The sequence below is a fragment of the Alosa pseudoharengus genome, unplaced genomic scaffold, assembly GCF_046254945.1.
Source record: "Alosa pseudoharengus isolate Yale_2024_CS ecotype anadromous, Long Island Sound unplaced genomic scaffold, YU_APseudo_1.1 YU_APseudo_1.1_scf_10, whole genome shotgun sequence".
NCBI classification, from domain to species: domain Eukaryota; kingdom Metazoa; phylum Chordata; class Actinopteri; order Clupeiformes; family Clupeidae; genus Alosa; species Alosa pseudoharengus.
Window position 1 is genome coordinate 35721018 of NW_027468565.1, and position 25947 is coordinate 35746964.

The 25947-nt window shown below is 41.0% G+C and overlaps 1 protein-coding gene across 1 annotated transcript in view; it reads left to right on the forward strand.

Moving 5' to 3' along the window:
- tdrd12 (tudor domain containing 12) overlaps positions 1-25292 on the forward strand; it is a 31069-nt gene extending 5777 nt beyond the window's left edge. The window contains exons 8-33 of the mRNA XM_076299153.1: positions 1579-1595; positions 2903-2954; positions 4164-4384; positions 5012-5101; positions 5282-5339; positions 9499-9606; positions 9941-10126; positions 10521-10674; positions 13066-13193; positions 14185-14376; positions 14623-14751; positions 15279-15396; positions 15737-15876; positions 16095-16318; positions 16621-16702; positions 16930-17111; positions 17519-17726; positions 18066-18158; positions 18397-18563; positions 18762-19001; positions 19200-19273; positions 19376-19439; positions 19542-19655; positions 19810-19963; positions 20665-20725; positions 24776-25292. Of these exons, the coding sequence (XP_076155268.1) occupies positions 1579-1595; positions 2903-2954; positions 4164-4384; positions 5012-5101; positions 5282-5339; positions 9499-9606; positions 9941-10126; positions 10521-10674; positions 13066-13193; positions 14185-14376; positions 14623-14751; positions 15279-15396; positions 15737-15876; positions 16095-16318; positions 16621-16702; positions 16930-17111; positions 17519-17726; positions 18066-18158; positions 18397-18563; positions 18762-19001; positions 19200-19273; positions 19376-19439; positions 19542-19655; positions 19810-19963; positions 20665-20725; positions 24776-24870 (3351 nt within the window). The 3' untranslated portion in view covers positions 24871-25292. The remainder of the gene's footprint in view (positions 1-1578; positions 1596-2902; positions 2955-4163; positions 4385-5011; positions 5102-5281; positions 5340-9498; positions 9607-9940; positions 10127-10520; positions 10675-13065; positions 13194-14184; positions 14377-14622; positions 14752-15278; positions 15397-15736; positions 15877-16094; positions 16319-16620; positions 16703-16929; positions 17112-17518; positions 17727-18065; positions 18159-18396; positions 18564-18761; positions 19002-19199; positions 19274-19375; positions 19440-19541; positions 19656-19809; positions 19964-20664; positions 20726-24775) is intronic.
- Positions 25293-25947: the final 655 nt, after the last annotated feature.

Below are 25947 nucleotides of genomic sequence, written 5' to 3' on the forward strand. Positions count from 1 at the left end.
ACTGGGCAGGCTTTTACCTGGCATGCCCTCTAAATAATCTATTAGCAGTGAGGTCACTTTTGAAGATTTGTTTGGGGACTTGGTGACCCCAAGATGATACCTTTGTCTGTAACTCTCCAACAGTGGTTCTTATGGAATTTTTTGCCTATCTTACCGTCCTCCATACTGAACGTGGGGGCAAGATAACCATGGGTCCTTGTTTGTCACATTTCCAGATAATTAGAACCTTTTAATCATTTTTTTAACTGTAAATATAGCCATTTTCAACAAAGTACCTAATTGTCATAGACATTCTCTGACTTATGTAAACACACTTTCTTTTTATTTAAATTTAGTGTATTCTCTTGTCATTCCGATGTTGAAAAATGATTAGAGGATTTAGCCTCTGTGACTTTATTTTTATACCATAGTGAAAAAGAAAGTCATGAACTACTTCTGAAAGTTCACAGACACTCTGATTAATTTCAATAAATTGAAATTAGACAGGAAAACGCTTCTGTTAGGTTTTGTATTTTTCAGGGGTGCCAATAATTGTGAGCAACGTGTTTTAGTTAAAAATATTTATTTCTTTATGAGATTTTCCTTTTTCTCAAAATACATTTGCTTCCCTTCAAGGTTGGATTTTTCCTAATTTTTTTCATTGTGATAAATCACCAATAGATTGTTTTTTATACCGTGTTTTAGTCAACTAAAGGTGCCAGAGGTGCCAATAATTCTGGAGGGTACTGTGTGTGTATATATCAGTGGCGGACCGTCAGGGCCTTCAAGGCCGTCTCTGAAGGCCTAACTATTTTCAAACGAATTAAATATAATAGTGTCTTTAATAACATTGTACTTTAGCATTTATTATTTGCTTCTGCTTCTCCTTCCACGATCGTTCTCGACTACTGATATCCTACCGCTGTCCATATGTGATTTGATTGGCAGATTGTGTGAACAAATAGTGAGGGGGTGAGATACATTTTTATCCAATCGCACATCTTCTCTTGTTAAGTCCCGCATCAGGCCTTCACAAGGAATCACTGCGTTTTTGGTACCTAAGCAACCATTAGAAATCATATGTTTGGATTCGGCTTGATTGATGGCTACATCTGACTGATTAGCCAATCAAATCGACCTGTTATGGGAAGGTAGGCAGGTCTGACTGCAGTTGGGCCTGCAATGTTCGAAAAGAATACCCGGAACCGTTCATCACGAATTTTGACGCTGTCTGTTTTACGCGATGAACTTCGTGAGCAACTTCTGTCAGTCAGACAGACAGACATTCACTGGAAAAGTACATGTCCCACTGACATGACTGGTTATAGTTATGAAAAGTAAATTGACCATTTTTGTTTAAAAAATATATATTGATAAGCCTTCATTAAGCAAAATAATATAGGCTAATGTACGTTATGGTGTCAGCTGGACTACATGTTAGCAACGTGTGCTCTGCATGTAGCTGGTAACCTATGCAGGAATTGGTAAGTTTTGTTTCATGTTTATTTGATAACATAGGCTTGTAGTACAGTAGTACTATAGATGCTTGTTATCTGGCCCTTTTCTATATAAAAAAAAACCTTTTTGTGCCTCTTGCAGACTGCAGTGTCTGCTTGGTAAGTTTTGTTTGAGTTGGTGGCTTTGGTGAAGATGTCTGGATCGGCATCTATGTGAAAACTATCATTTGTCTTTGGTTCCCTGCCCTGCTAGTTTAGTCTGATTTTTTATCTCTCTGAGTTTTGTGGAAATTATTGGTGAAATCAGACCATCAGACCAGGCTATCAGGCATTCTAAAATAGCCAACAAGCAGTAGTGCTAGCAGCATTAGGGCAATACATCTGGTGACTTTTATGTTTAATAGCATGGTGGTGTGCTGACATTTTTATAATTTTCTGTTGAGACATTTTCTCATAGTGTAGGCCTACCGCGAGATAGCCTACGTTTGGCAAACACTGTAGGATAGCCTACTGTAGTTCCACATGAGTAATCAGAGCAGCGCGGCACCTAGAACAGTTGCACTGTAACGTTAACGTTAAAGCTACAGCTAAATAGGAGAGCCACAGTCTGAAGCAAGTTTGCTGATGTCAGATTAAACTACTAAATGGTTTGGACACATCATTGTAGACCGGTGGCAGTGCTATATGTGCTTGCGAGTCATGAACATAAATTAGGCAACCGATAGCCTAAATATTTCAAAGTAGTCTGCACAAACCCATACTTGAGTACACTTGGTGTTCACTTTCAATATGACATGGACTAAATTGCACGTCTTTAGTGGACAGCAGCAGGCAGCAGTTTATAATGTACTTGTGAATATGGGTGGTAAATAAATAGCCTAGCAGCCTACTTTGCTGCTGAGGATGATCTGTTAACCAATAAGCAATCGGAGCATTAATTGTTTGTGTAACGAAGATTCTAGTGCTACACAGACTCTCGTAAGAGAGAGAGAACTTTTCCCCCCACCATGAAATGCTGGGAAATTGCACACATTTTAACGCTGAAATGTAAAAAAAAAAAAAACTCCCCCGTAACGCCCCCCTATTATTATTTTTGTCATCATTGAAGGCCTAACCATTGAACGCACGGTCCGCCACTGGTATATACAGTGTGTGTGTGTGTGTGTGTATATATAAACAGACATTGTAACATCTGTAATCAGTAAGTAGCAGCATTCATTGTTAAATCCTACCAGTTTTCATCAAAGCCTATAAGCTATTGCACAACGTACAAACACTGTCAAAAGAGTATTTTTTCTTTCAGTGGAAGTGAATTGAGTGAGGAACCTGGGCCAACTCTAGCAGACGAAGTAATGGCAGAGTTGATACTGTTCAGGTCGGCCACACAATCTTTTCATTTCAGTTTGTGAGTGTAACAATGACTTGCACTACGCGAGCAGCTTTGGAACACTGTGTCTTTCTCCCAGGTATCTGAAGTTTTTGAATCCTGATGCTGTTGGTGGGTTTGACAAGTCCATGGTGAGTGTCTGAACTTTGTGTTTTCAAACTGATTACATTCATGGAGGTTAAAGTCACTAATAAATAAGCATTGTAATTTGAGTTCAGATCATTTAGAATTTCAGTTCTATTGAGTAATTTAGATCAGTTCTATCCAGGGATGTACAGATATCGGCATCAGGTAACAGGCTCATTCTGTGCTCATACACTGGTACCTTTTAATATAAATAATATTTAATATAGCTATGTTTAATATATGTGTGTGTGTGTGTGTTATACCAATAAGTTAAACTGACAAACAACACACAACGGGGAAACGGAGCAAAAAAGAAATAGGCATTTCACTGATAAATGCCTATTTATGAGTACAAGACAATAAATAACATTTATTGCTTAATTTGCACAAAAGCAGAATTAATACATCCGGGATAAGTTACTGAGCTGCGCTCAATGAATCCAAAACAAGAGCGTACACATACAGGTTTAATTGGTTGCACAAAGACCAAGCCAGGATGAGCAGACACGGATTCATCAAGCCAGGTGAAACCTATCCTGGATAAGTGCGCGCTCACGGTTCCCTCAAATAGACCCCGCCACCGATCACAGATTCACTGATTCACCATGGCAACTAGAGCGGCTTCATTGCTTCTTCTACGGTGTAAAGTAGTAGCGATAGCCTTTTCACAACAGCAACAAACAGCAGCACCTCTGTTTAGGAGAATATTGCAACTAGTGTCGCGACCACCACGCGCAAAATGGTTACGGCGCTCCCGTGACGTCAGAATGTCGCATGACAGGTCGGGAATGGCGAGTATGTAAAAGTTAATTAATGATCACAAAAGTTTAAATAATGACAGTAGGTCTAGTTATATGTGATAACAATGTATAGTGGGCAGTGGAATAACTATTGGTGCCCGTTTGTGGTGACTGAGATAAGGGATGAGATTTAATAGATCCTGGAACTTAGCCTGGTCTAGAGCAGGCTAGCTCCACAGAATAAATCGCCATGGTGACTTACAGTATACCATAACATATCCTGCTGCCCCCTATTCCCGCTTTTGTGCAAAAGGATCACGGATAAATTGAGCCAGGATAACCAAGATATCCCGGCTTAATCCCTTATCCTAGTTTTGTGCAATGGGCCCCTGTTTCCCCTTTGTGTATTGTTTTTCAATGTAACTTGAAGAGGTGATTGTATTTTTTGATCTCCATGCACCTGCATTCATACAGGTGGACCTGAGCTGTGTGTCTGATACACACAGTACAAATGACCAATTGGCTGATGGCTCAGTCAAACTAACTGAGATAAAGACAGAGGAGAGGGCTGAGGAGGAAATGGCCCTTTCCAAGGAGAAGACTGAGGAGGAAAAAGCAGCGCTTTCCCAGATGCCCCAGCTTCAGGAGGACCATGAGCCGGTCAACTCTGTGCCTATCAAGGATGATAATACCCAGTAAGAATACTGAAAACATTACCTGTGTCCTCACTGGGTAGTTTATGGATTTCAGCATTGAATGTGTTTAACTCATTTAGGACGGGAAAGCATTGCCGCATTTCTGCCATTAACCCATTTACTCCTAGCCTGGTGAGCCAGACCCACATTAAAATGTAGGGTCTGGGCACTCACCGTTCGCAGTGCTCAGTCCGAGGGGCAGGATAATCAGTTGTCTTTCAAATTCCCTCTGCACGCAATAGGACGCAATAGGATATTTGTTTTCAAGTAGCAGGGAATTCAAGCCAAACCGTTGCAACTCTGCCATCAATCATTATGTTAAGCCCACCAAACGACTCTATACACGATTTCAATGCCTGATTAAATTTTGATTTCTGGAGCTCACAAGCCAACGGAGAGTTGCTAGACTAGCCCTGGCTGCCGCTAGGGGCGCGTCTAGATTTCTAGGCTAATTTACTCCTAAAATGCCTGCTAAAAACGCCTATAGAATTCTATGGCATAACTCTGTGCCTATCAAGGATGATAATACCCAGTAAGAATACTGAAAACATTACCTGTGTCCTGACTTGGTAGTTTATGGATTTCAGCATTGAATGTATTTAACTGTGTTTTTTGGTTTTATCACAGTTCTTCTGATAGCCCTAATGTTCAAGACTGGAAACATGAAGAGAACAGCACGCCACAGCCAAGAACTGATGAGGAGATGGCTGCTGCTCGGTAGGTCTGTTTATCTTAGTTTGTGCTGAGGGAGCGGAATACTGTTCTGGTCGACCACAACCACTACAAGAATGCTAGAAATTAGACCAATGTATTCACTTGTGTGTGTGTTTTAACTTTAGGAAGTGTGTGGTGTGTGATTTTAGATGTTTGATAATGAAAGCAAGTTTGCTCTTACAGTTTGCTGGAGTGGCTCAACCCTGCCCCTCTAAATCTAGATGTGGAGGATGACGTAATGGTAAGCATTTATCTTTCATAAGCAATGTGGCACATTGGACACCCTGATACAAAGATGTTTTGGTAACTTTAGTTATTTAGTCGTTTTTGGTTATTTTGCAATATTTTAGTAGCACTGTGTTTTGGTAATTTATTACCAAAATTGTTTTCTGTTTAGTTAATTGGATAATTTTGTATGATTGTCAAATATCAATGTTGACCGGTATGGTTGGGACAATTCATTATCCCGCTTATTATGTCTATTTGCTTAAACGAAAAAAGGAAACTTCACAAGTCTTAGTTATTTTGCTTAAACGAAAAAAGGAAACTTCACAAGTCTTATTTATTTTGTTACCGTTTCTTGCATCTGCTGAGAAAACAAATAGTGCGCCACACAAATAGAACTTGAAAGTTTCAGATGTTGTATAGAAATTAGTGCTGTCAAATGATTTTTAATCACGATTAATCGCTGAGATCCTATAGTTAATCACGATTACATATTTTATCACATGATTAAAAATCTATTATTTTGCATTTCTGAACTTTCCAGGAGTCCATATTAACAATATAAAGCATATATTGTGTATCTTGATTGGGATTCAAATGAAAGCAAAGCAAGTTACTTTATTATAAGACGTAGGCCTATTTGATTATTTCAAATCAAATTTCAAAAGACGTACAGCAGACCTGAGGCAACACAATATATTCTTCAGAAATATAATATAAACTGAAATAAATCCTACCGTAGAAGTGCATGCACAAAATGTAGGCCTACACACATTATAAAGGGCATAACAAACAGAAAATACTATATTTATATTATATTCATTGTCTTTGAGTTCAGTTGAAAATAAGGAACTTTTTCGACATGAGTGCACTGCCATTTTATAGGCCTACAGTCTATGGTGCACTGTCACTTGCCACACCTGCAGCGCCAAAGTTTTTAACAGGCAAACACTGGATGAACAATGGATTTTATGGAGCGGCGTCGACCAAATATAACTGAATTGTGATTTACACAGCGGCAAAGTGTAATGCTGGTGTGCGGAGTTGTATTGAAAAGAATGGAATCTAATGTAAATGAATGTCGAAAGCAGAGTGCATCGCACTCATGTCGGCATCGGTGTCCACAGCAATTTAAAACACCATTCGGCTGACCAGGAGTTCAGAACTGCGTTGGTGTTTATCTCCATGACTACAGGAGGAGGACTAGGAGGAAGTAAAGTTCTTAGAATATTTGCTAGGAAGTGTCTGGCAGCAGTTTGAGGACAAGAAACGGTGCATCAAAGCCAAAGAGTCAAAATAGTAGCAGCCAAAGAGGATTGTTGATAACAGAACAAGTGACGGTGAAAAAATCTTTGGCTGCACACGATTAATGCGCCAGCCTAGGCTACTTGTCTTTGGCCGGCTAGTAAGCCCAAACAAGTGTGTGTAGCATGCCTTTACGTAGCCTACTAACGGCGCATTATCATAAAGATACATTTAATCTGCATCACGCCCCATTTTAGCGGAAAACAAGTGAGCATTATGTCGTTGATTCCAATGGGAAAGACAGCTAGTAATCACACCTTGACGTTACATCTAGTTATTAATTCACAGGACATTCAATCATTTTACTAACACGGCAGTTATGAAGAATTATGTGTATGTAACTTGCTCATGTCGAAAATATGTAAATTACAACCCCAACGTTGAGGACAAATTCAGCACGTAGCTACACTTACCATAATATCCCATGTAAAACGGTTAGCTTGCTAAATTATCTCACCTAGTTGTAGGAAAAAGGCTACGTTTATATTACAAGTGATAGAATGAATGTGTGACTTACGTTTAGTTGATGTTATGACATGTAAAGTTAAGCTTGCCGAACTATAGTCAGCCACGGGCAGTTGTGTGGACTGTGCCTACATTCGTGACACTCCTGTTAGTAAACTGGAAAGAGCAAAAAATAGGAACATAATGGTCACATTAATCCTATAAACACACAGATAACTTACACCAACCTTATTTTGTGCCTTTAATTCAAGTTTGTTTCAAGATTTAGTAAGTATGGGAGCGCTGTGGTGCAGTGGCCTACAGCGTCTGTACCATATACGGGTCTGAGTGCCCACGGGGACCCAGGTTCGAGTCGAACCTGCGGTCATTTCCCGATCCCACCCTGTCTCTCTCTCCCACTTGCTTCCTGTCACTCTCCAATGTCCTGTCCAAATAAAAAAACAAAAAGCCCAAAAAAAAAAAAAAAGATTTAGTAAGTATAAGCCCTTTTCGCTCCCCACTTCGATGCAGCATAGGTTTTTATTATATCCAAACAGTCACCTTTCCCCTAAAAGGGGGCGTGTACGTGCAGCACATACAACGTTCCATTCCATTCGTCAGTGCGTATTGTTTAGTTTCCGGTCTAGCTAGATCCGGTGTGGTGTTGTTGTTCTAACGTTACTAGTTGTTGCAACAGCATGTGAAAAAACTACAAAGTTTGTCACACCAAAAAGAATGTTAATCTCGCGATAAAAAAATTGACGCCGTTAAAATAGGTTTACATTAACACCGTTAATAACGCGTTTAACTGACAGCACTAATAGAAATATATTAGCATACTTGCTTACTTTCACTTTCAATTATTATTCCAATGCTATAGCAAACAAACTACTCACAGAATGCTTTGAAAGACGTGATTCATAGCTCAAAACCCATTGCCTTTGTCATAATATTTTTGCAGCAGTCATTATAGGCTACAAGATTATTGGACCTCCAATCATTGGGAAGGCCTGTTGTTTTGAATGGAACTTTCTGCAGCATTCTGAATTGCCATATAATAATGATACTTAAAAATAGTTTTAATGGTTAAAGAACCGATTTGTAGGATTGTTACCGAACGTTTCTGTAGGCCAAAATCAAAACACTGGTGAACGTTCTCAAGACTACCAGACGCGAGCCTCTTCTGGGTTGCCAAATGTAATGAAGACTAGCTAACGTTAGTTGACCTGCAGCTGCTCTAACGTTTCTCTAACCATGACCCAGCTACACATTACGGAAACAGTGAAAACAAAAAATACCTCTAACCAACGTAACACATTTAGCTGAAGTTAGCGATGCAGATGAAGTTTAGCCTAGGCTACCTGTTGTGGAGAAATATGTCCAGCTCTGATGAAAGATTAAGGGTTTGGCAAAGAACAATGTAATGGCCCAACTCGAGGGGCGGCAACAAGCATACATTTAAAAATCTCACTGCACGCAATTGGATAACACTAGACCATGTTTACTCTGAATGATTTCGGACTTCGACGCAATCGGATAACACTACGACCAATGTGTACTGTCCTCCAACGTTGCAGCGCTGTCTTCATCAGTTTAGCTGGTTCCCCGGAATGTTGGGGTAAAAGTAACGTGCATCATTGCTCTTTGCCAGAGTGTCTCGCAGAGACAATTCCATTGTGCTCTCCCGAGAACTCTGGATTTCCAGGGTAACATACTAGTCCTTTAAACACATTGTAATAGTTAAAAGCATTGTTTATTTTTGGGTGGTGAAAAATATGTCTGGCCAGTAATTTTTGTCATCTATCAGCCACTTCGGCTAGTAAGCCAAAAAATTTATTTCGACCCTTTGTTGCTCTCATTCCCTTCGATCAGAGAGGAGACATAATCATTGGAATCTGTTTATTTACAAAGGTATTGTTGGAAAATTACAGGTTATATTTCAAACATGCTTGTTTGGAATTCTGGTCCCTATCAGAACAGATCAAATGACTGTTTGATGCTCAAGGTTCCTCGTATCCACTCTGAGTTGGGAAAGTCAGCCTTTTGTTATGGTGCCCCTACTTCCTGGAATAATCTTCAATGTAACATAAAAATTCTCTACAGATCTGAATTGATTATAGGAAAGTAATCACAAACCTTCCTATGTCAAGTTGTACCTGTTTTATGTAAATGTTATGTCTTATTGTTATTATTTTATTAATAATATTTTCTGTATTTTTATTTTTCCCTTCCTCCTTATAATGTTATGTAGGTTGTCTTATTATTTGTTTTATTTTGTTTTATTTACCACAATTATTATACTATATCTCTTGTTATTTCTGATTATTGGTACTGTAATCTCGGCTTCACTGAAAATGAGGACTACCTTCAGTGAACCTCCGAGAATAAATAAAGGTTGAATGAATGAATGAATCTGTGGCCTGTAGGTGATACCCACTGACCCCAAGAGGAATGGGGTTCTGGTTCATGCTTCAGTTGCCATAGAACCCTGGCAAAGTCTGGCTCGCTGCTCGATCTCCGACCCCTTCAAACGGGTAATGTCCTGCTTTTAAACTCAATAGAAGCCGGATAGGCTTGTAGACTAGACAGACAAATAAAGATTAAAACTACTAAAAGTCGGATACCTCCGTCATGAATACTTTAACCAGTATGGTTCATAACATGCTTGTACTAGAGTGTGCAAAGAGGCTTCTGCTGTGTTCAACAAGTGTATTGCACTAGTATAGAGTTTTGAATCACTACTTTACCTTATAGAGCGAGTAATATGTACAGTATGATAACAGAAGGTAGCAGATAGATTTTCTGCTGTAAATCACATACTAGACAAATTGGCAACGGACATGGTCTTTAGTGTATTGTACCCCACAGTATCTGAAGAGGGTGAAGTACCCGGGACTTAATGTGGCTCAGCAGTACTGCTGGCCCCACGTGTTCCGAGGCAACGACACACTGCTGGTGACCCAGACGGGCCAGGACCCACTGAACTACCTCCCCCCGCTGGTCACACACATCCAGAACGGCTCCGTCCACAGCTCCCTCATGACGCGCACCGGGGTAAGCGTGATGACTGCCTGGGAGGACACTAGGCTGGCGGGAGCTGTTCTGATTGTACAGATCTTTTCACATAGATGAATGCCACAGCTGTGTTCAAGAACGAGTCTGTTCAAAATGGTAGACTTTTATCATGTTGGAACACCAAAGCTTTTGCTAATGTAATCCTGTCCAGAATGAATGCTATGATCCCAGTACTCACTAGTAGACTTGTTCTTTCATTTATACTTCCGACCCCTTGAACTGCCTTGTGCCCTAATCTGATCCAACATGAAGTTCACTTAGGTGTACTTCAGGGGGCACATGTGTTGCGGTGAAAGTGATGAGATTAGACACCACTGACAAAAGTAAACACAGTGTCATTTGACACTTTGCCGCCTTTGTCCTACATTCTCAGCCCATAGCGGTGATCCTGTGCCCGAGATGGGAGAAGGTGCAGGCTGTGTTTGACTTGCTGGAGACCTGCCACGCCGTTCAGGACCTCAACCCAGCTCTGGTGCTGCTGGGACGGGACAGGGACGAGGCCAAAGCCTTCAGAATCCACAAGAACTGTGAGGCGCCCATCAGTCCTGGGTTTTGATTCTCTTTTCTCTTTGTTTTTTTTGTTGGCACAAACACCTTGATCATTAACATAGAACACTGGTTGCTGAACTGGCTCGGGCAGTAGTTAAGGTCTTTGCCCACTGAAATCTGTAATGTCTTTATACGGTTCGTATACGAAATATTTGGTATAATTTTGTATCGTATTTTGTATAGTTTTGTGTACGAGTCAAATACAGGATGCTGCTGTTGTTTGTGGATGTTTTGTGGATTAAAGTGGGTATACGTGATTGACACAATGTTAGGTTGTATTTATTTTTCAATTGTACAATTAGTAATGGGCGATATAAATGATATGCGATATAGGGCTGTAACGATTTACGATTCGAAACCGAAATCGCAACATTCATATCCACGATACTGTGTCGCGGTGTGAAAAGGCAGAATCGCGACACACCCTTTCTAGTGTTTCACGCAGTGCTTTGCAGCTTATGCGGCTGCAAAAGCAACCCACAACTCCCGCTTTACTTATCGGTAGCCTACGTTGTCCAAAAACAAATAAATAAATAAATAATAATTTCATACCTCACCTTGCTTTCATTGTAGACTATGTGTGCAACTTTACCAAACAGTAGAAGTAAACCCCCTCTCCTTGCCCCGCTCTCTCTCGCTCCCTCCCTCTCACTCCCTCTCCTGCTCAATGAACACACGCGACTTAAATAAAACATTCACAATCGTGAAAGCAAGGACGCATAGACGACTAGCTAAATTACTATTAAATCCGCTTAGCATCATTAGCATGCTGCACATATTTGTTTAAAACTCTTGCATTGAAGTTGACTGATCATCTCAATACCAACGTTTCCCAAAAGGGCCTGTCCCAAGGAGAACAAGTATTACTTGAAACTTACACCCATGGGGAAACTGAACAGTCCAATCAGTAGACTATGATAGGCTAAGCTATATGCTACTTTGTTTACAATATTTCCAGGCTTCAACCAGACAGCTGAATTAAAGAGGTAGAGTTGTAATAAAAAATAGTAGGCCTAGGCTATAGGCTAATCTGCATAAAGTGTGCTGTCATAAATATCAGTCATTAATATCAGTCATTCAGAAAAATATTTTTATATCAGGATATAAAATAAAAGATATATTATATTGTAATCCTCTGGTGTTCTAAGGGAGGCTATTAAAATGTTATTTAATAAAATGCCCCCCCCCCCCCCCCCCCCAAAAAAAAAAAAAGGAAAAAAAAGAAAAATCGAGATTCATATCGAACCGTGGGTCAAAAATCGTGATACAAACCGAATCATGAGGTTGGTGTATCGTTACAGCCCTAATGCGATATAAATAAATTAAAATTGACCTACGATAGTGCAATAGAATTAAAATCTCTATCGCGATATGCATGTTGATGATGCAATCTACCCGTGAAATTTAGAGCCACGAGCTGCAACGCATCTTCAGTAAACATGGCTGAAAGCGAAATGGAAGTGCTGGTGAAAAAGACCAGTGCAACATCCATTATTTGGACATGGTTCGGTTTTAAGCCGTCCGACGAGCAGCAGCAAACTATACCCTGTAGAGCAGAGGTAGGCAAACTACGGCCCGCCACACACTTTAATCAGGCAAGCCAAGCATTTTATTTGGTTTTCGTAGGCTGCTCGCAATTTTCCCTGCGATAGACGATGTTGTGGTTATCTTTACGGCAAACTGCTTTTCACTCTTCTTAGAGAACGTTTACACACACCAGAGGGAAAGAAAGAGAGCGGCAGGTTCCAGCTGGCTTATCATTGTTGATAATTGCTATTTCCTTTTTTATATTAAGAAACTTAGCAAAGATCATTATGAGAACTAAAGGTGTGGACACAATGCTTTGTACACAAATGCGCTATTTATAAACAGCATCAAATTTAAAGATGATATTACTTTGTCATTACTAGCATTTAAATTATTTGAAACATTAAACATTTGGCCCGCCAGCCGATTTTCAAAACCCAATGTGGCCCTTGAGCCAAAAGGTTTGCCTTCTGTGGAGTAATCTGTTCTACCACCTCAAAACGATACATGTCACTGAATACCAGCATTGCCAAGCTTTTTCTTTTTGAAAGTCTCTGCAGCTAGTGTACTTGAATTTTATTTAGCAGCAACATTATGTTGTATAATAACAGTTTTGCACAATAAATATTCTCAAAAATACATACTAAGTTTCTTTCTTTCTTTTAAAAAAATACATTTAGCAGTTTGTCTTTCCTTAGGGTCTATGTAACAAGTTCTGAAATGGCTATCGCAAGAGGCTGCAATATATATCGCAAAATGGATTTTTGGCCATATCGCCCATCGCTATTGTACAACAATTCTAGATAATATGAACTCATATTGTGTGTGTGTGTGTGTCTCAGGTAAGCTGCTGGTGACAACGCCCTTCACGCTGGCGCGGCTGCTGGAGGCCAACTGTGGCCTGTTTCTGCGCCTGTGCCACCTGGTGATGGATGAGGTGGACATGCTCTACACTCGGGCGCCCGGAGAGGTGTGGCCGGGACGCCAGTCATAATGTCACTCATACACTGGAGTAGTTCTAGAACTTCCAACAGTAAAGCATACAGAAGGTGGTCTGGGTTGTAGCAGGAGCTAGAAACAAACAAACAAAAAACATTTAAAGCAACAACAAAGAACTTTCCCTCTGTCGTACGCACGCTATTTGTTTATCCAGCACCGGCTTTGCAAATAACGATGTCCACAGACAAGGTAGAATATTTTGCATGACTTATAAAAGTACGATGTATTGCGACATCAGATGCAAGTCAAATTTGTAGTTTCTTATATCTCATTCCATCGAACTACAGATCCGCTACCGGATCTGGCAAACTTACATAGTGCGGTTATAGCCGATAGAGGGCTGCGAAGCGAATGCAGAATTGCCGTTCACCCTGTTACGAGTTGCTGAACCCCTGATACGATTTTGGAAACATTATTTTAAGGTACAAAAAACTCTTTGGTGTTGCTTTAAGCAGTCTTTGCATACAAAATTCTAAGTCATGGCAAACAAAGACATGTGCATCTCAAATGAACAAGCCTGTGTGTGTGTGTGTGTGTGTGTGTGTGTCCTCAAGTCTCATTTCCCTCTTTCCCTCATCTCAAATGAACAAGCCTGTGAGTGTGTGTGTGTGTGTGTCCTCAAGTCTCATTTCCCTCTTTCCCTCATCTCAAATGAACAAGTGTGTGTGTGTGTGTGTCCTCAAGTCTCATTTCCCATTTCCCTCATCTCAAATGAACAAGCCTGTGAGTGTCTGTGTCCTCAAGTCTCATTTCCCTCTTTCCCTCATCTCAAATGAACAAGCCTGTGTGTGTGTGTGTGTGTGTGTCCTCAAGTCTCATTTCCCTCTTTCCTTCATCTCAAATGAACAAGCCTGTGTGTGTGTGTCCGTGTCCGTTTGTCCTCAAGTCTCATTTCCCTCTTTCTTTTTTCTTTCTTTCTCTCTTTCTCTCATTCCATTCCAATCATCTCTCGTCCTCTAAAGATGGAGGCGGTGTTGAAGCACTTCCGGAGTTTGGTGTCCAGTACTGACCGATCACGGACTCCGCAGCAGCTGGTTGCCGTCGGCAGCGGCTGGAACACACCGATGGAGGGCCTGGTTAAAGACTACATGAGGGACGCCACTGTCATCATCACTGTCCCTAAAGAGGCAGCCCTGTATGGGGGCGTGCACCAGGTACTTACAGTCTTGTTATTTCAGCATGAGGATTACAGTTTGCCATTCTAATTGTTTCTATTTTAACTTTTCGGGTCCGTCTTCCATTTTTCATTTTAATTGGTTCTCATTGACCCGTATGGATCAGAGATGCAGACATGTTCTGGGGTCGGTTCGCAAGGCTGTTAATAGAGATCATTTGGTGTGTGTGTGTGTGTGTGTGTGTGTGTGTGTGTGTGTGTGTGTGTGTGTGTTTGCTGCCCTTAGATGATCATGTTGTGTCTGGACTGTGAGAAGACCCCCGTGATGCTCAGAGCTCTGGACTTCTCCCCCTCCGCCCCCGAGAAGACCCTGGTCATCACCAGTAGTATAGACGAGCTGGAGCAGGTTTTTGAGGTGCTGAACACAGTGAATCTTACATTGAATTAGGGCTGTGCAATCAATCGGATGAATTAATTAATTAATCAGCAATTATGACAGCCAACAATTATGAACACAACATAATTAAAATAATATAAAATGTATTTTGGTACATTCTGTTTTGCAACAATGCTCTCATTTTGTCCTGAGTTATATTTATATAAATCCAGTGCACTCCTTTGCTTTACAGTGGTAACTGTAACAATTGAATTAACTCATTTTTAAAAATTGGATGATGTTTCCAAAAGCATTAAAATAACATTATTGAGGTCTTACATTCGAGCAACAGTGCAGAAGGTGTCTGGGTGAGGGAGAGATCATAAAATTGCTATCCAAATTACCACCACTAAAGTTGATGACTGACTTTTCTAACCCAAAACACTGATAAACACTAGTTATTGAAGGTCTGTGTGACTGTGTTTGTGTTTGTATGAGAGATCATGAAGATTCTGGAGTATGGAAACTACCACTGATTTTGAATTTGGTGACCGTTCCTCCCGTAGGCTGTTGTCAACTCCTCAGCTCTAGCACTGAAAGCTCATGAGGGTTTGACCCACCAGTTTGACTTTGTGATGGAGCGCTGGAGTAAGGCCATCGGGGCGGGCACTCACATCATCCTGGGTATGGGCCAGACTCCTGGCGTACTTGCACATTTGTAGTGGGTATTATTTGGGTGTTCCATTTGCGTTCTTGGGATGATGTTTTTCTAGATGTTTATCAAGAGTTAGAGGGGGGTGATGTCCTGAGAGATCGCCCCTCATGGAATGCCTCTCGTTAAGTCAGAAATTAATACTTTGACCGGACCTATCTATTTTATAATTTGCAATACTGCAAGCTTTTTGCTAATACTATGTTTTGCTAATACTTTTTGCTAATACTATGAATTTGTATGTATATTTTATAGTCTCTATTTTTGCATTTTGAGAAAATATTTCTCCTCTTCCTCCTTCTCTCTCATCAGTTACCACTGAGAAGTGTCTGAAAGCCTTAGGAGTTGATGATGCGACCTGTGTTGTGCATTATGGCTTTCCAACCTCTCCCAAACTTTTCGGCAGTCGTCTGTTCTCCATGTCTGCCAACTTTAGAGTCCTCTCTGACAAGGTTTGGAGGGCTCCCCTTTTGCAATGGTTGAATTTGAACATTTTGTGATGTCAAAAGGGTCATCTAAGGGTCCTCTAAGGGTTCTAATGCGGTCAGAACAGTGCAACATCGACACTTGACACTATTTAACTGTAGAGGGCAGTATACACCTAAATTTGGTTGCAGACCAAACTGTGTGTGTGTGTGTGTGTGCACTTATTCTCTCATCCACCCTGCAGTACCATCCTGAGAGCTCCTCCAACCCTCCTGCCACCAACTCCATCCTGCTGTTGACGGAGAAGAACGCGCGCCACGTGTCCGGAGTGCTCCGCTACCTGAGGCGCACCGATGCCCTGCTGCCCCCTGAGCTCCTCCAGTTTGCCCAGGGCATCCAGATGGCCAGGGAGGAGCAGAAGGCACACAGGCCCCTCTGTGGCTACCTGAAGAGCCTTGGCTTCTGCAGGTGAACGCACTATTTCTGTCCCAGTTAATTCCTCTATCAGACAGTCAGATTTGTATAATATCCATCTTGGTCATTGGTGAAATTGGCTGATTTAGTATAAATAGAGGGAACTGTGACCCAAACGCCAGTATCCTGACCATATATAGGTCCTGGTGCCCACAGGCACCAATTTCTACCCGTGGCCATCTACCAGTTTACTCCCACCTTGCTCCCACTCATTTCCTGTCAATCTTAATGTAAATATTTGTACAATAATATAAGTTGTATTTACATTTTTTTACTCCTTGTTTTCCTGTATGTAGGGATACTGGAGTGTGTCCTGACAGACATATTCTAGACAAAACTCAAGACGATCCCAAGCATCTGGAGACTGGATTGGTTGGGGTGAGTTCAGGGGCCATGGACATGATGAAAATAAAGTCCTATTTTTTGCAGCAATAGATGTGAGATTATAGTCATGATTTTTTTTTTTTTTTTTAAAAGCCTGTTGTCCTTGACTATCTTAAATGTGGTAAGTTATTGCAAGTAATGCTATAAAGAGTTTACTAGTAGTATAGACAAATCCTTTACTGACAAAATCATTTTCTTCTAAATTCACTTTACGCCAACAGGTTGTGCCTCTGTTCATCAAGAGTGCCACTGTGTACTATGGGCGCCTGGTCCACCCAGATGAAACCGGCTTTGACGAGCTCTCTGCCCAGGTGGCTACCCACTACGCCACAGGGCTCCGCTGGGCCTCGGAGGTGGTGGAAGGGGAGCTGTACGCCATCCAGCAGGAGGACAAGTACCACAGGTACCACTGGACGTCCTTAATGGATGTTTCATGATCACAAATGCTCACATTGGATTTTTGTGAATGAATAGGTTAATCCATTGATTCTCAATACTGCTCAAGGCCTGGTCCCTGCAATACTGCTCAAGGCCTGGTCCCTGCAATACTGCTCAAGGCCTGGTCCCTGCCGCCACTGCTCTGCTCTTACTAAGGTCATCCACAGGTTATCAGGTTTATTTTTTTCTTTTAAGGCTTCATGGTTACAATGACCTGGTTTTTAATCAGGGGTACATGGAAGGAGTATAGAATTGCAGGAGCAGGATTGAGGAGCCCTTCACTAGAACAAGAGGAGTTGTGAGGAACATGTGTATAAGATTGAAAAGATGTCTTTGGAGACATTTGTGAGCATTCTTGTCTTTGTGCCGTAGGGTGCGTGTGGTGTCCCTGCCAGATAAAGGCAACCGCTTGTTCAGCTGTGCGGTTGTACACTTCCTGGATGAGGGGAGCACACAGGAAGTGAAGTCACACCAGCTGCTGCTGTTGCCCCCTGCGTTCCACGACTTTCCTCCCCAGGCAGTGGAGATCATCCTGTGTGGGGTCAGGCCCATCGACAATGAGGTGGACTGGAATCCGAAGGTCCGCCATTCTCCTCAAATTTCCGCGTCAAATGGTTTTACGTTTTACTGGCTTGAAGAATTGAGAAATAAGAAATGAGGAAGAAGTTGCTAACTTGTCCAAGGGGAGTTGGAGTCAGTTTGTCATTAGACTAAATATTAAAACCAGAATTACAATGCTAGACAGAAGTTAGAGTGGGCCAAGACAGTGTGTGTACAATGTTATAAGATCAGATCACATTGCTGAGGCATCGAAAATGTTATTTGTGTCATAGTGACCTGATATGTTGTGAAGTGAGTTGGCCAGTTGATCAGTGCATCCATAACATCTGATCGATGTTTTTCTTCTTTTTTTTAATAGGTGACAAGGGCCATCAGTCAGAAGATCAGAGGAAAGCGGCACCAGGCGAAGGTGGTCATGTGCCTGGGCAACACCGTCTGGGTCAACCCCATGGTGAGGGGCCAGTTCTCATTAGCCCCTCCTCTGAAATGTATTCATTGCGGAATGGTGGTAGCATTATAATCCTTATAATAGATATCAATATCATTCAGTTATGATGTTTTATGTGTTGTCCTTGTGCATTATGCATGTAAAGTACGGTACATGAGAGCATACTTCAAGTGTATATAACTTGTATATTGGTGTTGATGTCCACTTGTCCTTGTGGTTTGCTATTCATTAAACCTGACAGGTGCGGAGGATCCCTGCCCCTCTCCTGAAGACCTTCATCAACGAGTATAATGTCTACAGTGAGGTGCTGTCCACAGGCATGGGTGTGGCCAACACTGAACACCTGAACATGCTGAAGCAGGCTCTCGAAGCCCCCGAGAGGGTTTCTGATCACATCGCCTTCCCACTGTATGTCTACCCAGGACTACCCATTATCTTTAAAGTTCAATAAATGCAGGATGTTTCCAAAGTCAATGACTTATGTTAAATAGTTGTGATTTAAAAATAAACAAAATAATTGTGATTAGGATTTTTGCCATAATTAAGCAGCCCTACAGTCTCATCCATCCATTAACATGGAACTGAACATGAACTTTGTGATTGCAGTTCTGATAACCACTCTGAAAAAGCCACACTGGATTTGAAAGAACTTGCCGCACATGATGCCCAGGTTGATAGAATGAAGGACCCAGAAGAGAGCCCTGTTCCTGGGCTGGAAATGCCAACCATACCCCCTAAGAGGGAGTTGGAGGCAGCTGATTTCTTCAGCCTTAAAGGCATGCGTTCAGATTGCATATCTGGGGGTATTGGCAGCTCAGCACCCAGTGGAGATATGCCACCACTGAAGTGAGTTTCTTACAGGACTGGTTTACTTTCTTTGAGTGCCATTTCTTCTTAAAGTTTTATCTAAAATTGGTATATTTTTCTGTTGATGAAATCATTTGGACATTTAAGTTGTGGGAAAAAAGTATGAAACCTCTGAGATGATGCTTTAACTCTTTAAATCATCTATACTGTGTACTGAGAAGAGCTTTCTTGCCACAGGCACGTTGAATTGGAGGGATTTTCACCCCAAAGCTGGACTTCATCAGTAAATACACAAAGCGAAAATGGAATTGGTATGGGCTTAGTATAACTATACTTCTAAATATGTGCATGTTTAATGGTGGTTGTTGTGCTTTCACTCTGACAAGTGTGACATATTTCCTTTACTGGAAAAGATGAGCAGGTTGGCAGCCCTCATGTCAACTTGAAGAAAACCCTTGAAGTGGACAGTCCTCAAAGGTAAACCATCATCTTTCTCTTCTTATTCCATTTAGATGTACTAAATGCTTCATATCTTTTAATTTACCGGTACTATTTCAGTCACTGCTACTTTGTTTGTAGTTGTCACCCACAGATAAAGTGGTTTCAGAGACAGGATGTACTTATCTTGCGGGTTAAACTCATGAACCCTGTGATGCAGACCTGCAACTTCTTCCCTGACAGAATGGTGTACAGGTTTGTAAAAAGCAAAACCAAGATGAATTATTTCCACTCTGTCTAGATACAGAACTTTTTGCTCATAGTACTGTTGTCAAACACATTTCTTTTTCGGTCACAGTCCTTTGGTTAAGGGTTCATAGTGATGATATGGTTATGGTTTTCTTTATAGTGCATATGCAAATAATAAGCACTATCGCGTCACCTTGGAACTACAGAATGACATCAATGCTGATAGGTGCTCATGGGATATGAAGTGTAACGAGCCTGAGATCAGACTGGTGAAAAAGGAGAAAGGAGAGTGGAGAGGTCTCCTAAAACAGAAGGTGATGCATGGTTACCCTGTGGCTTTTTAAGTATGAAAGTATTTACTTTCTGCCCTGATGAGGAGCTAAAGCATAATTACGATTTAAATAAATGTGTCCCTTGTTCTTAATGTCATCGATGTATGCCCATGTGTCATGTTTATTATTGCATGATATTGCTTGTTATTACACGGCTCTTGAATGGGATTTCCCAAAGTTCTAGCGGTCATTATTTCCTTGGAAAGGACCTCTGAAAAAAATAATGACCGCTGGCAACGGAGTTTGTGCTTCTAATTCAGGTATTTCCTATCACTACGCAAGGACTGGAACTTCATTCAAAAGTGAAAGCAGACTGTTGATCAGTTGTGTTCTAAAGAATGTTTGATTCAAGTTCAGCGTGTGTTGCAAAGTATTTGTTTCAGCAAATGCCACGATGAACGGTAACAAATAGGCATAGGCTAGGCTATGTAGGCTAAAGTCATATCGTGGGGAGTTTATTATTTCATTTTGGCAAGTAAGCTAGCCATGTAATAAGCGGGATAATGTATAGAACGCCGGTCATTATTGGGAAAATAAGTCCCTTCAGGGTGGAACAAGATCCCTCCGCTGCGCGTCGGGGTCCAGTTCGCCCTGTCGGGACTTATTTTCCCAATAATGACCGGCGTTCTATACATTATATTTTTCTATACATTATATTTTGCTTTTTTGCCCCCTGGTTATAGAATGCCTTTGTCAGTTATGACTTTGATCACATGGAGGAGGAAGACTTGAGCGCAACAGCAGGTAAGAGATTTTGGATTTGACTGGGAGGTCAAAATGTTCAGATGGATGATTTTCTGCTTTATTGAGTGAGAACTAGACTAGGGATGAGTCGCGATCTTCAAATATTCGAATAGTCAAACTGCGTGCGAAATTCAATCTTAAAATAGCTTTTTCCAATATCATTATTATCGTGCAGTTCCAATGTGTTAGGCCAGGGGTTCCCAAACTTTTCCAAGACTAGGCCCCCCAAATACCACTAGGTTCCGTTCAAGGACCCCCTTGATGTGTTATTAAACCCATCGACAATAGCCTATATGGCAAATGTAAAAATACATTAAGCTTATCCTAATAACTATTTTAGCCACTTGTAAGCACTTTGCGATGGAGCATACAGTGTGTAAAAATTGCATTTGGGGCTTTCTGCTATATGAGAGCTATCACTCTACTATTATTCCCAGTCATTATCATGGAAAATTATTATAATGGCATTGTATAACAACCCTCATAGTAATAGGTATATTTAACATTTTTCAAATGTATTTATTTGTTGATTTTATTTTTCATTCCAAGTTGCTGAGGCCCCCCTGGCACCCCTTCGAGGCCCCCACTTTGAAAACCACTGTGTTAGGCTATAGGCTACATAATTCACGCCGTGCCAACTGTCATAGATCTCACAGCAGGGTACTTCCCTGTTGCTGACGTGAGTGAAACCCCCTAGGCTACTGCCCGATCTAGGCACATATTAAACAAACAACAGACGAAGAGCATTGTCATGACCTCATGACGGTTAACTCTGCAGAACCGAACTCTTGCAATACTGCCAAGACATATGCCCACCAATGAACGCTTAGTCGCTTACCCCATGACAGTACAAGGCCAACTAGAAAAAATATCCGCACCTGGCAAAGTTAGCAATCTCCTACCTGAGTGTGCCTGCGACTTCTGTACCATCCGATGGGGTGTTCTCCGCAGCTGGACTACCGGTGATTGTTAATAGGTTGCGTATGACATGACATGCGTTCGAATATGACATGCCTAACTAAGGCTATGAATAGTTACATTGGGCCTTGTTTACACTTGGTTTTATCCGTCTTGGGCAATCAGATTACACACATTACACACATTACACATCAGATTACACACATTACACATCAGATTACACATCTTGAAGATGGACAGTCAGATATGTTGGTGTCCCCTTCTGTTTAAAGGCCCCCTATGCATCATGTTCAACTTAATGAAAACAGTTTAGAAATCATTGTAATGGTTAAATGATCTGTTGTGGCGAGAATGGTGGCTTTCCCTGTTGCAAGATCTGCACTAGCGTCCTGGCAGTGTCTGAATCAGGAAGTCCTGTGAGAAGCGAGAATGAGAATGACACAAAATGCTTAACATTTTCTGGACATACACACGCCCCCCTGAGGCACCGATAAGCCATGCCGGCTAGCTATTAGATGACTTCATTTTTTAGATGTTCATCATGGCAGAGCCAGCGAAAAGACCAAAAAGACGGTTGTGAAATATGCACCCCAAAGCTGTAGGGGGAGCTCTGTAGAGAAAAATGCAACAACAAGTGAGAAATTGGCAAAGAAATGACTGGAGTTGCAGGAGGACCCCTTAAATTATGTTACCGCCTATATCACCTCCTCTAGTAGTGTCCTTGTTGGAGATGCATTTGCGGTTACACGATGCATCTTGGTGGTCATCCTTGTGCTTGTGTCTAGCACTGTCCGACCAAAAATTGGACCAGACCAAAAATGCCTTAAAAACAAAGTGTGATTAGGATCTTAGATGTACAACTACTGATATAATTTAGAAATCCTCTTTAAATTGATGCTCCATCCCCAATAAAAACACACTACTGTAGATACAGCCTGCAATTCTGGTGAAAGGTTGATATTTCAGCCAATCAAATTACACCCCCTCCCTTCCATGATCCTGAGGCAGTGTGTTGATTGACTGAATTGTTTATGGTTCGATCAGAGACACTGTCTGTTCTGTCACACAAACTTACGTCACAGGCCACTTGGAGGTGTAAACAATATTGGATTTTTGGTTGATTTGACCATCAGTTAACTTTAGAACAGGCACTTTACTTTGGATAGACAATAGAAATACATCACAGGAATGATTAATGTCAAAAAATCTAGACTGGAATAACTTAACATTTTGACATTTCCGATATGTTTGGGGCTCTAAAGACGTCATCGTCTAGCCTGGAAACCAGACTCTCTGACTTCGCAGAGAGAGTCTGGCCTGGATCCATAGTTTGAGGTTTAAAATCATTGGAGTTCCTTTGAACAGCTTTGAACCAATCACCAACAACCGGTGTTTCGTCATACAGAGAAGTTTCTCTGCATCACGCCCATAACAAGCAAGCGTGCATCTTATCAGCAAACAGTCACACGTTTCATCTCCGTAACTCTTGCCAAAATGCATCATATGGTGTTTTGTGAATGTACCCAAGTCAAACTTTCATATAAATGCATAAGTAAGTCAAAAGTGCCACTTTTAAAGGAGAATTCCGGTGTGATATTGACCTAAAGTGTGTTGAAACATGATACCGAGTGTGAACGTATGTCTCATAGCTCACCTCGGCTTGTCCCCTGTACTCAGAAATCTGCCGCTAGTTAGCCAATGCTACCAACAGGGTTTTGTTGTGGTGCCTCGGGCATCGGCCTAGCCATGAAAATAAATCACTGTTTTACACCATTTACGAGGCTCAAAGTAGCTCCGTACTTCATTGGTAGACTTCCGAGGGCCTTGACATTTAAAACGAGACATGGAGAACTTTGAAAAAGCACTGGTAGTTTATTTACAAGGCGATTTATACAGACAGTACCGTAAGGAATTTTACCGTTCAACGCCATCTTGAATTTAGTCACGATAAGTCGAGCAACGAGTGCGAATGAACAGATATGATAAGGGATCAGATTCCAAAAATAATTCAGTGGAAATGCATGGATTCCAGTTGCTGCTACTGGAAGCAACTGAATCCATGCATTTCCACGGATTTAAACCCTGTTGGTAGCATTGGCTAACTAGTGCCAGATTTCTGAGTGCAGGGGACAAGCTGAGGTGAGCTATGAGACATACGTTCACACTCTATCATGTTTCAAGATACTTTAGGTCAAAATCACACCGGAATTATCCTTTAAGCTTGTATGCGTTCTCGTTTTCGGGTGAAATTACCTTTTGAATGGGAATCCTATAGGGCCACTACTTTTTTGATACAATGGCGCCAAAATTGCTATTTTTGAAACACTAAGAAGGCTCGACACAACATGAAACTTTGATCGAAGTATCATCAGTGTCTCTACACATAATTCGAGCATTGAGAACATTTTTGGTGTACACAGAGTTTACTAAAAGAAAGGTTTTGAACAACTCACTCCTTGCTCGAGTAAAACCATACTCGTTTCACTTAGGCTAGACTAAAACAGAAGAAAAGAACTTGGCACTAACCATGTAGTCGTGTTTTCTATAGCATGTTCGTTAACCTGTTGTTCTTTGAACTCTTTAAAAATGTTGGGATATGTCTGCGAGGTGTTTAGCCAAGTTCCATGCGTAGCCTACTGCTTTTAAATGACTTTGAAACATATTTTACAAACGGGCCTCTGTGTACCTGATGGCTTGCCTTCACTATTCGCGATGTATCCGAAATAATTCCAGATTTCACCTTTTGTTTTATCCACAAGGCCGAGGACTGTCGGCAAAGAACTATGTTGACGTTGCCTGCGCACTCACTCACTCAGAGCTGCCTGCTTGACACGCCCACTTGCCTAGATGCATGCAAGGAGCAGTAAGAGCAGCAGTTCACACAGACACAGAACGTTATTATTGTAACAAAGTATCGATTCTAAAAACGTCGGAAATCGTATCGTTTTTTGCGTGAAGGCATTGTGATACCTTTTTAGTATCGATACACCGTGCAACACTACTGGTTACCTCCCAAAAGCGCCCTCAAAATGCCCACAAATGCCCGTATGTTTGTGTGAAAGAATTGCCCATTTGCAGCTATAAGAAATCCTAACCTTTATATTGTCTGTCTGTCTATCTGTGTGTGTACAGTATGTGCACCTGCGCATTCAGGACACTGGTTTGAGGCCAACACGGGAGAAGATGGCTGTTACGTGACCTCAGAGAGTGGGAGCGAGAGCGATTGAAAGGCGCCTCTCCATATACAACCAGAGGAGTGTTTCAACAACATGTTAGTGATAAACCTGGCTAAGTTAAGTCAAATGGTAAACTTCCTGAAGGATGGGTTCTGGCTTTGTTTGAAGGAGAATGAAACCATAGGGCTCTTCTATTAAGAGGTTTACAACTTACTCTGAGTTTACTTAGCCAGCTTTATCACTAAAGCATATTCTTGAATACCCCCTGCACTGTGTGGGGCACTGTTCCAATATGTTGTGATTTTATCAATTGTGTGTCCCCCACATTTGTTTATTTCTGAACATTTTCTGAAAGTTGTGTAATTTTGCAAGGTTATGTTTATTGGTAGTCTGCACATTACAGCATTTTGTAACAATACTTTTACTGGTAGGAATAACTTACCTGATTTACAAATGTTGGTTTGTCTTATGTTACAGAAATATATTTTTGTATTAATAACTGAATATATTTTACTATTTTTTTTTGTATTTTGTTGTGTGGGCTACCAGAAAAGTCAGATATCAGGAAATGAGACAAAAGTAATTTTAATTTGATTTCAGTTTTTCCTTTATTTTTATTCAAATGAGATGTTGTTGCTGCATAGCTCTGTGTGGAATTACTTATTAGGCTACTTACAATAAATTGTTCTGGATTGTTTTTTGCTCTAATTTTGAACTCTGACTGATGATAATCTGCTTTAGCAATTCTAGAAAGATGTCTGTTCAGCGATGTGTTTTGTATCTAGTCCAGCAACCATGGGGTCAGACCTGTTTTTTTTTGCTGAATCTTGTAGACTAGGGGTAGCTCTTAAAGATTTAGGAGGGTGCCTAGTGATATCCCTTGAGCAATTTCATATATTAACCCTTGTTCAATGTGCTGAATATAAGGCGAGACTCTTCAGCTGAATAGGGTAAACCATTTAATTAGCAGATATCACTATGAAACTTCCCCAGTTGTTAACTTACATTAATATGAAAGAAATGTATTACAAGTTTTCTGTAGTTTAATGTAAAAGTTCAATGTGCCAAAATTATGAAAAACAAAATAGGAAATACCTCTAATTTCAAGGTGAGTAGGCCTACTCATAT